Source organism: Neoarius graeffei, chromosome 2 (genome assembly GCF_027579695.1).
Source record: "Neoarius graeffei isolate fNeoGra1 chromosome 2, fNeoGra1.pri, whole genome shotgun sequence".
Taxonomy (NCBI): domain Eukaryota; kingdom Metazoa; phylum Chordata; class Actinopteri; order Siluriformes; family Ariidae; genus Neoarius; species Neoarius graeffei.
In genome coordinates, this window is record NC_083570.1 from 89,331,156 (window position 1) to 89,347,830 (window position 16,675).

Sequence of the window (16,675 nt, forward strand, 5' to 3'; positions counted from 1 at the left end):
AATACGAAAATCTATCTATCTATCTATCTATCTATCTATCTATCTATCTATCTATCTATCTATCTATCTATCTATCTATATTTTAATTAAATTTGTTTTAAAAAGCCAAAATATAATGTCAGAAATTGTAAAACAACAAAAAAAGGAAACCTCCTTAACCTTAGAAGTTTAGAAGAAATAGGCAAAGTGAACAAGTATGAAACAGTTCATGTAATTCCTTCAGCTCTTACCTCGCCGGAAGTTCTGCTCCTCCGATCCTGTACCAGGAGAGTGTTTCCGTTACTGCCTGGAACTATAGTAGAACCGATACTCGTTCTGGGTCCAACTAACATGTAGCGTTTATCTCCGGATCTGTACTGGATGCTGTGACACAGTGTGCCGTCGTAATTTGTATCTTGTAAATATTTGGAGGAATAGTCTGTAGATTTGGAGCACTGCATTACAATCAGCACGATGATACTGACAATAAAAAGAAATGAAACCGAACCCAATATAATAATCAAATAAAATGTAACGTTAGTTTCTTCCTCTTCTTTTACTGCCTTTTTATCGTCAGTCGCAGAAAAAGGTTCTTTGGGCTCCACAAATTTAATGATCACAGTCGCTGATGCTGAAAGTGAAACGTTCCCATTGTCTTTGATCAGTATGACCAGTTTATGTTCAGCCTCATCTGTTTCTGTGAATGAGCGAAGGGTCCTTATCTGTCCTGTATAGCGGTCCAAACCAAAGAGACTGTAGTCACTCACTTCCTGCAGTGAAAATAATAACCAGCCGTTGTATCCTATATCCGCGTCATAGGCTCTCACTTTAGTCACCAAATGTCCTGCGTTGGCATTGCGGGGAATCTCCTCCACACCTTCAGCAGAACCGTTAGCGCTGACTGGATGTAAGATCACTGGAACATTATCGTTCTGATCCAGAATAAACACGTTCACTGTGACGTTGCTGCTTAGAGACGGAGTTCCCGAATCTGTAGCGAGCACGTGGAACTGGAACGTTTTCTGTGCCTCAAAGTCAAAACTTTTGAGCGCAAAAACTGCACCACTCTCCTCATTAATATTCATGAATGATGTCACACTTTGATCTGAGTTCACACGATCTATTGAGTATAAGACTCTTGCGTTTTCACCCTCATCGACATCAGTAGCGCTCACCGAGAATACAGGCATGCCCAGTTTATTGTTTTCAGCTATATAGAAGGCGTACGGGCTTTGGGTGAACGCAGGGCTGTTGTCATTAACATCCATCACTTGCACATGAATTATCTTTGTTGATGATTGAGGAGGAGTTCCCAAATCCTTAGCTGTTATAGCAATATCATAAAACGAATTTGACTCTTTATCTAAGTTCCCTTTAGTAACCAAGGAGTAAAAATTTAAATCTGATGACTGCTTCAGTTCAAATGGTATGTTCGCTGGTAAAGAGCACACGACCTGTCCATTAATACCTGAATCCAAATCTGTCACTCCCATCAAAGCAACTACGGTACCGGGACGCGCATCTTCGGAAATTTGGTCTGATAAGGAGGTTAAGTCTATTTCTGGTTGGTTATCATTCACATCCTCCACTTTCACAAGCACGTTGCATTGCGTAGACAGCGACACCGCGCCTTTATCGGCGGCCAGAATTTTTAGCTCGTAGACTTGTTTGTCTTCAAAATTAAGTCCACCTTTAATCCGTAATTCTCCTGTTTTGCTGTGTACATCAAAGAGGTCAGATGCGCCATTTCTAAACTTACTTCGTAATGAGTATTCAATTTCTCCATTTTGTCCTTCATCCAAATCAGTCGCATTAATCCGTAGCAAAAATGTACCGTCAGGAGCGTCTTCTTTCACTGTTACCGTATATTTTTGTTTACCACAATTAGGTGCGTTATCATTGACGTCTGACACAACAATATTAATAGTCAGAGTGCCTGTTTTGTGTGGCTTTCCCCCATCTACAGCGGTTAATATTAAAGTATGCCTCGCGCGATTTTCCCGGTCCAGGAGTTTTTGTAGAACAAGGACAGGGATTTTTCCTCCATCTCCAAAATCGTCAGTTTCTAAACGGTAAAACTGGTTCTGCGTTAGTTTATAAGATTGTAAGCTATTGGAGCCGATATCTGGGTCGTGCGCACCTTCCAGCTGATACCGTGTTCCAGTGACTGCACTTTCAAGTGTTTCCAAAGTGTAAACAGTATCTGTAAATGTAGGTGCATTATCATTCATATCTAAGATTTCAATTGCTATTTGATGCATTTCGAGAGGATTCTCGATCACCGCTTTAATATTGATGAGACACGGGTTACTCGTAGGGCACAGCTCCTCTCTGTCGATTCTCCGATTAACAAACAATGAGCCTTCTTTTTTGTTTACCTGAAAAAGCTCCTGCTTGGACCCAGTCACAATTCGCAGATTCCTCTCTGTCGGCGCTGACGAGTCCATGCCCAAATCTTTGGCTATGTTTCCTAAAATGGTCCCGATCTTTGATTCCTCTTGGAGAGAATAACGGATGTGGGTTGAGACGACGTTGAAAAGAAACAGCAGAGACACATAATGAAGAACAAAATGTCTGTATATCCAACTTGCCCTTAAATATTCGTTCCCCATATTGTGAAATATGTTGCTGAGCTGCTAAGGAAAAAAATGGCTTCCTAAATTACTACAAGTATTGGTGAAGTGGACGTCCGGCTTGGACGTTTTCCTCGCTTTGTTGTCTCCTCTCATTGTGGTGATATGGTGGCTTGAATGTCCAATATGAATAATGTATCTTTTTACAGCGCCACAATGCGTCTTAGTGTATAACTACAGTCTCGTTGAAGTCAAATTAAAATCGTGTAATTTAGTGTAAAACATTTGTTAGCAATTTGTACAAATTATTATTATTATTATTATTATTATTATTATTATTATTGTTGTTGTTGTTGTTGTTGTTGTTACTCAAACCCAAACAGCAGCAGCAGCAGCAACAACAACAACAACAACAACAACAATAATAATAATAATAATAATAATAATAATAATAATAATAATAAAGTTTTATGTTTTTGATGTTATTTTTATTTGTTCGTTTTTTGTTTGCATTTTAAGTTTGTTATAAGCTTTTCGAGATAAATGCAACCAATTAAAATATTAATAAAATAACTTAAGCTTTAAAATGTTCAGATTACCTATTTAAATATATTTATACAACATAAGCCTGTTTATTTACTTATTTATTGTTCGATGGAGTTTTTTTGCTGCACTTTATCTCACGTCATCCACCACGTGACAGGCAATTCAGTCCCTTAAAGCGTGTTTTTGTCTTGTGCACAGTGACACCTGGCGGTAGATTTTCTCAACCCACGTGACAACACGCATTACGTCATGTTGTTTCTACTTGGCAAAATGGCGGTGCTGTGAAACCATGCAGACAGCAACAGCGTACCAACACAAGGGGGCATCTCGACCAGTTCTCCTTCACGTGACGTACGACGCACCCACAACCGGGGCAACACACACACACACACACACAGTCACAAACCATTTTAATTTCGGAATTCAGTTCTCACTTTTGTCATTTGATATATAGTGCATATTATAATTAATCTCATGTAATGATACCATTTTCATAATTATGCCATTTGGTAAACCGCTAGGCATAAGGGTGTGTAATTTTGACTATGGTATTATTTTAAGTTAAAACTGAAGGATTTACATTTTGAACTGTAAGATTTGTGCATGGAATGTTGAAGAGCAATTTAAGAGGAATTTTTTTCCCGCATCAAATTGCAGACTGTTTCAACACACACACACACACACACACACACACACACACACACACACACACACACACACACACACACACAATCCTCCACCCCTCTCCCAGCCAGCAGCCTGTCCTGCTGTTACCATGGCAACGGCTCTTCTGCAAGCAAGGTCGTTGTCTGTAGTGCTGAACATGAACACGGGGGAGAGAGGAGAGGAAGAAAGGCTACAACCCCCTTTACTTTCTAGCTGCAATAACAAGAAAAATATATCTTAAAATAATCCGAGGAACATGAACATGGATTCAATTAGTTGATTTCATTAACATTTTTTCCTTTCCTTGGCCATATTTTCATTTATCTGATCACTAAGTGGTGATTTTGTTGCCTAGAATTTAGGCTGTCACTGCTGCATGCGAGGAGAATTGGGGGATGGGGTTCTTAATGGCATTAGGAAAACTGAAAACATCATGCCGTGCTTATTTGAGGAGAGAGGGATGGATGTAGAGATGAGAGGGAGAGAATAGAAAGGGTGTTGGCCGTGTGTGTGCTTTCTCCTGCAGCCCATGGCATTACTGCAGTCTCTCTCTCTCTCTCTCTCTCTCTCTCTCTGATAGGAGGATAGAATCAGGCCAAGATAAGAGAAAGCGAGGAAGAGCTGCTGGTATTTCTCCTCCTTATTTCATCCTTACAGACAGACTACAACATCCTTTTAAGAATTTTATTTGCACTTTTGCAATCACGGGTAATACAGTTTGTAGCACAGCTCTAAATGTTCATAAAATATGCCTACAAGTTAAATGTACAATTACGAATGTGCATAATAAAAATACAAATAATCAAAACAAACATTGGTGATTTCACTCACTTCAGTTTTTAGAGATTAGTCATTTTATTCACCCACCCAGCATATACACATACAAACACACAGCATTGTATCATGCAGGAGAAAGATGGTTGTCTTTTTATGTTGCCATATGTACTGATGTATCACTATCATTACTTTCAGTTACTTACTTTATTGAACACAATACTATGGAAATCCAGGCAGTCAAAATTAAATGTACTTGTTCTGATTTAAACTACATATGGGTTATACGGGCTTTTCTTTTATACCTGCACTGCTTGCAGTGTATTAGTGGTAATTATAAAAAAATAAAATAAAATAATAATAATAATAATAATAATAATAATAATAATAATAATAATAATACATCCATAATACAGCGTGTCATCACAGACCAAAGGTGCCTTCTGTGTTTATTATGATGGACATGCAGTCATAAAACTGAAGACAAAGTTTAGAAGGCTAGATAGAATCTGATGAAATTCCTCCAAGGCAGAACATGCTGGGGTTGAAATGAAGCAGTATGAATCTCTCTCTCTCTCTCTCTTTATATTTATATTTATATACACACACACACACACGTGTGTGTGTCTATGAGTGACATCTTATGCAAAGCACTGAAATGAGAGTTGCAAGAAAAGCAGATATTATCTCTCTCTTCCAGCATATATTAACATGCAGTACATAAATTGTTCTTAGATCATACTGAAACCTTCTCATGTCTTTCTGTCTTTAAATACACACATTTGTTAGTGTGTCTTTTAACAAACTGCCTTTATAACCCCTTGGTGCATCTGTCCTGTCTGGGTAACTCGTCAGAACCATGTTTTATATATATATATATATATATATATATATATATATATATATATATATATATATATGATCTCTAGCCACTTTATCCTGTTCTACAGGGCCACAGGCAAGCTGGAGCCTATCCCAGCTGACTACGAGCAAAAGGCGGGGTACACCCTGGACAAGTCGCCAGGTCATCACAGGGAGATATATATATATATATATATATATATATATATATATATATATATATATATATATATATATATATATATATAATTGCTATTCACAAGCAATTAGCCATTTCTGAGCATTTAGAACAACTGCACTGCCTGAAAATGATGCAGTGCATATTACAGGTTAACACACATCCATCTAAATAAAGCACCACGAGTGTAACACTTTACAAAAAAATTGACTTTAACTTCATAAATCTCAAAATAATGCTGAATCAGTTTCCAACAACTAAAACAGTTCAATACCATAAGAGAGCTGTACATTTTGAGTAAAATCATAAAACAAAAACATCAAAACCTTGCTGTAGTTGTTTGCTTTTTTTAGTACTATAATAGTGCAGTAAAGTCTATAGAATAGTATGAAGATATTTTCAACAATCATATTCAAAATGGTTCCAAGATTGAAAGTTGTATGTCTTTCTACTATATTATGTCTAAGATGTGCTTATTTACAGGAAACTTATTCTAAATTTATATGACTGAAATGAATGTAATACAAAATTGATATAATTTTATGTGTATATTGTAAGCCCACTTGAGCTGGGATACTTTATAAGGAAATGGCAAAAAAGCTAATACATGGATTATAATTCAATTGGAAATAAACTCACTAATAACACATTTCTGATGAATAGATTTTTTTTGTGATGCAATACAAATTATATAAATGGAACATTTGCGATAATATGTTCGTCACACTTGTCTCTTTAGCTCTTTTGCATTTTACATTGGTAAAAATCAGCAAAACCAACAATACAATTATTTTATAACACACAGAATAAACAGCACCAAGGGTTAATTTCCCATGTATACTGTGATGGTTTTAATTGACAATTGTGTTGTTGTTGTTTCTCAATTTTTTTTGTTCATATGCCCTTGCTACACTCAAAAAAATAACTTGCAAATAACTTGCTCAGTGAACATAATAAAATTATGGAAAGTATTTCCACCCAAGTAAAATGCGTTAACTTAGCCAGAAACAATTTTGTTGAGTGATCTAAATGTCAATCGTGACATGTTAGACTTAGGTTCATGTAACAAACACCCATGTTGGTTTTTTTGAGTGTAGATATGGAGCCATTGACCACAAAATAGTAAAGATTGGACATCCATTAGAGAAAATGTGAACAAGTCCAGTTAAAGGACATCACCACATGCACCATTTCAGTATGCTATCCCTTTATACACATTTATTTGTGCTTCTTTGTGTTATTCTTAATGTATGTGCATTTTAGGCTTCCCCCAAGCCCACTTGAAAGTTTTGATGTGTCAAACATTGAAAAGTCCAAAAATATTTTATTAAGTGAACAAACATCCATAGATATAGCCATGTCGATCCATGCATGTAGGTCAATGCAATAAACACACTGACTCTTCTGAAAAGGGTGGAAGTGGGAGTAGAAATATTCTCACCTTGGTAAGCACATCCATCAGTCATAACCAAATTTCAAGTCATTCACATTCAGGTGTGTTAGATTTCAAGAATTAATGTGGACAAAAAGCAAAGGGGAGGTACATCTGGTGCAATCATAAAGAATCCAATTAGAAACATGTTCTAAATCAGAAGACAGGTGGGCAGGAATTAGATGCTCCATTTTTGTAGATCAGGTTCTTTTCAGCATCACTTGAGCAACAGGAGGTGGAATGAAGCCTCACGAGGAACTGCTACTGGTGGTGGTGGAGGCCTATCAATGAGAAAATATTAAGACAGTCAGGGGCAGGTTTTATACTAGCAACAAACCTTTAATAGGTCAAAATCTGAACACAGCTCATGCAGCCAAGGCCTGTCAATCAAACAAAAGGCAAAGCAACTTAGTGAGAGCTTTTTTTCTTCAGGGTGATGAGTATCTATCTGAAAATACCATGCTTAGAGACTAAATGTGGTTGTGAAGATGATTACAACATAAGACTAAAAGGTGGGTGATTATTGTAGGTAATTTTCTATCATTCAGAAGTTTTACCACATCTGAAATGATATCACAGTATTTAAAATGAATGTGTGGCACCCATTGAACAGAAAATATAACAAACAAACCCATAAAACAAAAAAGTGTTTTTGTTTTTTAAAACATTAATGGTGTTTAGCATATTATAAATGCATATTGTTCACATCACAATCATATCATGCATAAGACCATGTGAACAGTGTGTCTAGAGAGCTGTCTCTTCTCTTTCATTGGCTCTGTATATAACAGAAGGTGAAGGTTTGCATGAGTAAAAGCAATTATTGGCATCAAGAAGTTAAGTATCTTCTTTCATTTTCAGGTTCTCTGTTGGTTAGTTGAGATGCATGTCAGTCTGGAGGTTCTACAACACGTATGTGTAGGTTGGTAATCAAAAAGAATGGTGAGGAGAAAGGCATACCTTCATCTCCACTTTAATCTGGAATACAATTTGAGTGTGAGTTGCTGCCAAACCACAAATCCAATGATCATTATCATTACTATTACTTTCATGTCAGGTTAGGAATGTCAAAATGGTTAAACTATGAATTCACCATGAGCACATTCTTTCTGTAGCACTGTCAATATCAAACTCTGAAGCAGCAGATGTAACTGGATTTAACCAAAACATGTTTTGTTTGAAAAGTTTGGCTTGGCCAATCTTGCATCCAATGAAGGAAACGTAAATAAAACAAAATTAAATTCTGTTGATTTAATCACTTTCACAACTCTTCCTATAAAAAGACAGTTAAAACATCACAAAAACACAAAAATAAAACAAACAGGTGTACTCATTTCAGAAAAGGTAAAAAGTCAAAGGGCGCATGGTTGAGGCGCTTCAGAAAGAAGATGGCAGGACTGCATACCTCCAGCATGAGAAGGGACATCTCTCATTTTGAGTACTTTAGAATAGAAACAAAAACAAGAGACAATTTTAATCAATGTGTTAAGGTATGACAAAAAGACAAGGCAAAATCTTGCAGAGATTAGAAATGGCCTTTTGATTAAAGGCTGTTATAATAAATAATACACTAATGGGTTCATTAGATTGAAACATTGTAAAATACTGTCAAATTGGCCAAAAGCAGATCCAATTGTTTGGAACAATCTAGAAATATTGAAAGTATTCTAGAAAACATTTCAGTGTTCAGATAATAAAATGTCAACATATGGGTTTAATTAAACACCAACAGGTGTTAGATTAACAATGGCAAGGCAAACATCCAAATCCAAATGAGGGAACATAGTAGCAATACTCCTTTTCTCCACTCTCCCTCTGTGTGTGTGTGTGTGTGTGTGTGTGTGTGTGTGTGTGTGTGTGTGTGTGTGTGTGTGTGTGTGTGAGAGAGAGCGAGAGAGAGAGAGAGAGAGAGAGAGAGAGAGAGATCCCATTCTGTGTACTTACTTTTCTGTCTGTAGAAAATACTTTCAAAGAACTGTTAACCATAACTCATCCAAGCAGAACCCTGTACTAAACATATTTGTATAGTCATAAGAAATAGGCCCAAATACAAAATGTGTAACATGCCCATTAGATTAGACCACAAAGGAAGTTCAAAGACTGACTAAAGAGTAAACTGGACCAGAACCAGACAAAGTGGTTAAGTTTCTGTTTTTTCCATGCTAACATGGTCAGTGTGACAAATGACATTTACAAACCATCACTGCAAATGTTGATATTCATTTCTTAACTTACCTGAAATGCCACAACAGAGGCCTACATATAGTAGTGAGATTATGGGCAAGCTAGATTAAAAGTGTTTTGTGTCTTTGAAAATACAACAGTAGAAGAGACAGGTGGACCACACATCTCAGATAAATGCATTATATTCATATATCTAACATCAGATCAATATAGACACTAGCTCTATGTAAACCAGCAGTCACAGATGTGTGACAATGTGACATACAAAATACTGACCATATGACATATCAGAATAACAGTGCTTCTTAATATCAAATATTTGCATCTTTGTCTCATCTCATCTCATTATCTCTAGCCGCTTTATCCTTCTACAGGGTCGCAGGCAAGCTGGAGCCTATCCCAGCTGACTACGGGCGAAAGGCGGGGTACACCCTGGACAAGTCGCCAGGTCATCACAGGGCTGACACATTAGACACAGACAACCATTCACACTCACACCTACGGTCAATTTAGAGTCACCAGTTAACCTAACCTGCATGTCTTTGGACTGTGGGGGAAACCGGAGCACCCAGAGGAAACCCACGCGGACAACATGCAAACTCCACACAGAAAGGCCCTCGCCGGCCCCGGGGCTCGAACCCAGGACCTTCTTGCTGTGAGGCGACAGCGCTAACCACTACACCACCGTGCCACCCTGCATCTTTGTCACCTTTCATTTTGCATTTTGTCTATACCTGAAATTGGAATTGCTCACCCATGTAATGAATGGGAGCTCTGAGACTCAGAAAACCAAAATATTAACAGGTAAGATTTTTAAAAAAAAATGACCCAGGCACACTTGGCATAACAATATTACATTCAGTCTTTTTTTGGAAAGTGAGCTTTACTCTGGAACACCCCCCCCCAAAAAAAAGTATTTCTTTGTAGATTGCAAAACTCTTGGCAATGACCAGCCATCTCTCTGTTTAGACAAGCGCACAAGTTTTGTAAACACAGGAGGTTTAAAATGTCTGGAAAGTTGACTGAACTGAAATAACCTCTAAGATTCATTTGCACTGATACAGGCTTAAGTCACATAAGGCACAAAATATGCAGTATGTTTATCACATAAATGCACAGTACACATGAAACAGGAACATTTGGAAAATATTCTAAAAATAGATAATATCTCGAAATATCTCATCTCATTATCTCTAGCCGCTTTATCCTTCTACAGGGTTGCAGGCAAGCTGGAGCCTATCCCAGCTGACTACGGGCGAAAGGCGGGGTACACCCTGGACAAGTCACCAGGTCATCACAGGGCTGACACATAGACACAGACAACCATTCACACTCACATTCACACCTACGGTCAATTTAGAGTCACCAGTTAACCTAACCTGCATGTCTTTGGACTGTGGGGGAAACCGGAGCACCCGGAGGAAACCCACGCGGACACGGGGAGAACATGCAAACTCCACACAGAAAGGCCCTCGCCGGCCCCGAACCCAGGACCTTCTTGCTGTGAGGCGACAGCGCTAACCACTACACCACCGTGCCGCCCTGCATCTTTGTCACCTTTCATTTTGCATTTTGTCTATACCTGAAATTGGAATTGCTCACCCATGTAATGAATGGGAGCTCTGAGACTCAGAAAACCAAAATATTAACAGGTAAGATTTTAAAAAAAATGACCCAGGCACACTTGGCATAACAATATTACATTCAGTGTTTTTTTGGAAAGTGAGCTTTACTCTGGAACACCCCCCCCCCCCCCCCCCCAAAAAAAAAAAGTATTTCTTTGTAGATTGCAAAACTCTTGGCAATGACCAGCCATCTCTCTGTTTAGACAAGCGCACAAGTTTTGTAAACACAGGAGGTTTAAAATTTCTGGAAAGTTGACTGAACTGAAATAACCTCTAAGATTCATTTGCACTGATACAGGCTTAAGTCACATAAGGCACAAAATATGCAGTATGTTTATCACATAAATGCACAGTACACATGAAACAGGAACATTTGGAAAATATTCTAAAAATAGATAATATCTCGAAATATATGGTAGAAAACAAGTAATATATTGCAAGTGATTAAATTTGCCACTGTAGGTGGCACAGTGGTGTAGTGGTTAGCACTGTCGCCTCCCAGCAAGAGGGTTCTGGGTTCGAGCCCAGTGGCCGGCGTGGGCCTTTCTGTGTGGAGTTTGCATGTTCTCCCTGTGTCTGCATGGGTTTCCTCCAGGTGTGCCGGTTTCCCCCGAAGACATACAGTCATGTTAATGTGGGGTGGCCTTGAGCTGAAGTGCCCTTGAGCAAGGTACCTAACCCCTGACTGCTCCCTGAGCACTGTAGTGTGGCTGCCCACTGCTCTGGGTGTGCGTGTGTTCACTGCTTCAGATGGGTTAAATGCAGAGGTTGAATTTCACTGTGCTTGAAGTGTGCATGTGACAAATAAAGGTTTCTTCTTCTCTTCTTCTTGAATTTAAAAAGAAACAAGCAATGTATTTTTGAGGTGTGAGACTGAAGAGCTTACAGCTGAAGAGTTCAAAGCAAGAAGATGCCAAAATAAGGCCTTATATTAAGTGTGCTAGCTGTACCACAGAATAAACAAATGAGAACTGAATAGCCAACCTGGTAGATCATTGTTAGTTGTAAGACTTCTGATTAAGAACAGGGAAAATGTTTGAATGTTGAGAAGATTTTGAAACAATATTAAAGAACCTGTGTCTCCTACATCTAAAGTGGATGCAGTTAAATCACTCATCTCAATCAGTCCTGTGCTCCTTGGTATGCTGGACACAATGTATCTCATCCCCTTTGGCACAGGTTGTCTAACCACCAGCTTTCCTTTCTTGGTCTCAGCTAGACATAAACTGTACCAATAGGCATCATTGGAGACCAGAGTGGAATCTGCGATTGTCGAGTTCCTCTCACTGATCACACTGTTCCTACAGGGAGGAGCAGCTTTACTGGGCTTTGGTTTCTGACATTTCAACATGATGGTCACCAATATGGTGATCAGTAACAGGAATGACACTGAGCCCAGTCCGATTACCGGTTTAAATCAGAAAAGATGTCATATCCTAAAGGCACCTCAGTCATGTCAGCATAGCTTTTAGGTGCAGTCTCCATCATGGACAGTTTGATGGAGACTAGAGCAGAGAGAGAGAGAGGGATCTCCATTATCCTTAGCGATCACCACCAGCTGCTGCTCAAATCCCAATCTCTGTAATAACATTCTCTTGGTCCAGATCTCTCCATTGCACTGGTCAGACTGAATAATGTAGCATCAGTGTTTTGGAGAAAATGATACATAATCCTGGAGTTGTGCATAGAGTCTGCCAGTATTTTCTCTTCCACAACTGAGCCATGCATACACCATGGAGGCATTATAACCAGTGTGTTGTCATTCTGATCCGCAATAATAGTGTGAACAGTCACTTTACTGCTGAGTGGAGAACAGCTTAGATATGGAGGTATTTCCTTTTCTATTGTCCTCCTCCTCCTCCTCCTAAACTTCATGCCACCATGGCACTGAGCCCACCAGTGCGACCGAACTCCACCATTTCTCATGGTCTTGGCTGAGTCCTGGGACATACTCCAGTCTCAAATTAATCTGCTGGAGGTCTTGATGAATGACATCATTCCAACAGGTGCATGGTTGGCTGTGAGGGGATCTCCCTCCCACCACTGGCAGATCAAACTCATAAATGACTCTTGTAGGATGGCCATCTGTGCAGCACAGGACGTGTCTGAGCCACTGAACATGATGCTGTGCAATGGTGCAGAGGATATTTGGTTGGCTAGTCCTCTGGGGGAGCTCTTCATTGGTGACACAATTGTACCAATACACCCCCTCAATGGTCCTGAGGGCATGGGTCTCAAAGCCAAGAATATGGGTGGCCAAGGTCTTGCTGAGAGGCCAGTTCTCAGTGGCACAGACAAAACCACAGTGTTATAGGCCCATGGCTTGGTGCATTGGGAGATGTCCGGTCATCTCCAGAGTGGTCTCCAAAGGCTTCTCATGATGCCTGCCACCAGTTCACATTGCTTAATGATCTCAGTAAGGAGGTTGCCACTGTTGGTGACTTTGGATCCCAGGTAAACAAATGACATCATGAACTCTATGTGATTGGTGCCAATGACGATGGGTGGTGGGTCAGGACTATCACCTATATGCATCAGCTTGGTCTTGGACCAGTTGACATGTAGCCTAAGCCTGGATGCCTCCTCATAGAAAGCATGAAGTGCTCCCTTCAATTCTGCCAACGAGCAGCAGAACAACATCGTGTCGTCAGCATAATCTAAGTCCATCAGGTGGTAGTCTCCAAACTGGACACCTGGGAAGCAGTCACAGACTGCAGTCATCAGGTGGTCTGTGATGCAGTTGAACAGGTCAGGGTGGCCACACAGCCCTGGCGAACTCTGGCAGCAGTTGGGAACCAGTCGAAATTCTTACTATTGATCCGAACACAGCTCTCAGCACCGTCATAGATCATCATGAAGAGTGTAATTAGCTTTGGTGGGAGGGCTAAGATGTGGAAGATATTACACATGGTAGGTCAGTTGATGGTGTCAGAGGCGGCCTTGAGCTCAATAAAGGTGATAAAAGGATGGCGATCCTTGCATAGCTCATGTAACTTCTCAATGAGGAGCCATAAAGCAGAGATGTGGTCAGTAGTTGATCAGCTGGGCATGAATCCCACCTGTTGAGGTCAGTGTCTGGATCTGATGGCAGGGAGGGCATGGTCAAGGAGGATTCAGGTGAAGAGTTTGGTCAGTATGGAAAGTAAAGTGATTCCTTGGTGCTCATTGTATACAAGATGATCGCCTTTCCTCTTCCAAAATGGGAGGATAACACCACGCCACCAGTCATCTGGCAGCTCCTCCATCATCCACATATCTTGTCTATTGTGAAATAAACTAAATGCTGATTTTCATGTATATATGCTTCAGTAGCAGTTAAAGAACTCAACAAAGCATGTGGTGGATTATTTTCCATAATATTTATGGTATAAAATCATTGTGATGATCTTGGTAACATCCAACAGCTCTAGAATTACAGTTTCATTATCAGACACTGGAGGCTTTCCTCTGTCAGTAATGGTGAACATGATGTCATATTCTGCAATGTTTTTACAATCCAATAATTACAACAGGAAAAGTTCAAATAGGTTAGCAGATGCCTCTTTATGTAAGAAATGGTAGTTTAACAGAAATATGAATATCTGTCGGTCCATTTTCTCCCAAATCTTTATCATTTAAACTAACCACTGCTACCTCTGCATGCTCTTTTAATAGGACCTGTAGTCAGGTGGTACTCACAATGCTATGAAATGGTTTGTTATTATATCAGTTTTCTTTGTTCATTATTATACTCATTTTCATTTGCACTGCATACATTTTGGCTCTGGCGACTCTTGTTTTAAAGGGGAACTGAAAGCAATTTTTTTTATTATCAAAATTCTATTTATCTCATTTTAATAAATATAGGAATGCATTTTTAATAGCTATTTTGCCACTGCTATAGCAAATTATGAGTGTTTGAAATATGCTATGTAATATATCAGTCCATATGTCAAAGCAATGGCTGTAAACGAGATTCGTTGAGACCTGTGCGAAACATCGTAGGACGGAAGTAAAATGTACAGCAGAAATCAAAGTGACCAACATCTGCCAACGTTCCCTGTGTCCGAAATCTCTCACTCATTCACTACTCCCTACTCCCTATATAAGGAATTACTATATAGAGAACTATATAGTGAACTCATTGGTAAAATGAAAAAAAACTCTTTTGGACACTAGTCCATCGCACTGGTATTTACGTCATTACTGTTGCACAATTAAAACATGCCAGATCAGTCGGCTGGTGGGTTTTCAAAATAATAAATACAGGCATGTGTTTTTGTGATAAATCCATATTATACTGAGCATATTTCCCACATTAATAAATACAAAGTACCTGCATCTTTCAGGTTTTTTTTTAATCAAGGCTGAATACTTTCTTCTTTGCCCTCGCGTCCTCTTTTGAATGCTGATATAATCAAGCCGGAAGCTTTGTTGGTTTTGATAGCAATCAAGAAAGTTTGAAAAAAGTAGGCAGTAATCATCATTTAAACTTGCTTTTGTGTAATATTTCATTTGGAAAACAGTTTTCAAAATGGCGGTACTGACACCTGGCTGACACTTCATGTTTTGAAGTCTCGTACAAGTCTCATGAAGATCGTGCGGATAAGTGACGCCTGCCGTGGACCAAACAAACTACATTCAACATGGCTAAAAACCGAATAGGCTGATAAGTATAATATCCATCCATCCATTATCTGTAGCTGCTTTTCCTGTACAGGATCATGGGAGAGCTGAAGCTTATCCCAGCTGACTATGGGCGAGAGGCGGGGTACACCCTGGACGAGTTGCCAGGTCATCGCAGGGCTAACACATAGAGACAAACAACCATTCACACTCACAGTCAATTTAGAGCCACCAATTTGCCTAACCTGCATGTCTTTAGACTGTAGGGGAAACCGGAGCACCCGGAGGAAACCCACACAGACACAGGGAAAACATGCAAACTCCACACAGAGAGACCCTGGTCGATCGCTGGGCTTGAACCCAGGACCTTCTTGCTGTGAGGCGACAGTGCTAACCACTACACCACCGTGCTACCCAATAAGTATAATGTTTAATTGCAATTCGTTGCCAATATGGAGTCACAATATAAGGTTACTAAAACCAAAAACACAATTGAATAAGACATTACCGTAATTAAGAAATAAAGCAAGTTTAAAAATGACTTCAGTTCCCCTTTAAAAAGAGATATGATGTCACTGAATATCAGGAAGAGGGGTGTGTGAGTGGAAAAAATTTAAGACTGTAGTGAGGCTTATGCACAGTAATCTGCACAAAATGATTGTTATAAGTCCAGAAAAACAATTTGAAGTACTCCTTAATAGTGAAAATGCCTTGCCTATCTCCAAAAGTCTCTGTAGAAATGTCTAAATCATTGAGACTAAACAGTGAAATGGCACCACCTGTGATTTTTTTAGACCATTCCTTGAATAATCTCAATTTATTCCCATAGAGGAATCAAGAAGACATATCCCTAGAATTATGAATGGTAGCTATGATGTTACTGGGGAGTCCAGCAGTGATCAGCCAACTCACAGTCGAAGCTCAGAGTGCCAGACATTACAGATTGGGGTGAGAAATTTCCCAGTGCCCTTGAGACATGAAGCCTCTACATAGTGGGAGGAGCCAAGGCTGCCTGCACAATGGTCAGATTATCTCTGCAAGGCAATGCTTCTCCAGCCAATTTGAGGCTATCAGGATGAGTGATAAGGAGAGATAATGAGTGAGTGAGATTCGGGCCAGAAGTGGGAATGTGTACAGGTGAACCCATGTCCAAAAGTGAACTAGTGCATCCACGCCACTGGTGCCTGACTGAGCTGGGAATATTACAGAGAGCCCTAAGCATTTTTCCTCATGGTTAAAAGGTCTATAGCCA

General features: G+C 39.5%; 2 protein-coding genes across 4 annotated transcripts in view; both read right to left on the reverse strand.

Moving 5' to 3' along the window:
- Positions 1–206: 206 nt before the first annotated feature.
- LOC132870180 (protocadherin alpha-8-like) lies at positions 207–2,591 on the reverse strand. Its single transcript, XM_060903766.1, has one exon. It carries the CDS (start codon positions 2,589–2,591, stop codon positions 207–209), a length of 2,385 nt encoding a protein of 794 aa, XP_060759749.1.
- A 1,843-nt stretch (positions 2,592–4,434) lies between these two features.
- Positions 4,435–16,675, reverse strand: part of LOC132882008 (protocadherin alpha-C2-like) — a 40,068-nt gene continuing 27,827 nt past the window's right edge. For 2 of the 3 annotated variants that reach the window (XM_060915177.1, XM_060915175.1), the window contains exon 2: positions 4,435–7,290. In XM_060915177.1, the coding sequence (XP_060771160.1) occupies positions 7,258–7,290 (33 nt within the window). In that variant the 3' untranslated portion in view covers positions 4,435–7,257. Of the gene's footprint in view, positions 7,291–8,414; positions 8,451–16,675 lie in introns of all 3 variants that reach the window. The other variant, XM_060915176.1, reaches the window with a different exon arrangement.

Excerpts from the sequence above, each read along its gene's own strand:
- LOC132870180 (XM_060903766.1), bottom strand. The coding sequence starts at position 2,591 with ATGGGGAACGAATATTTAAGGGCAAGTTGGATATACAGACATTTTGTT.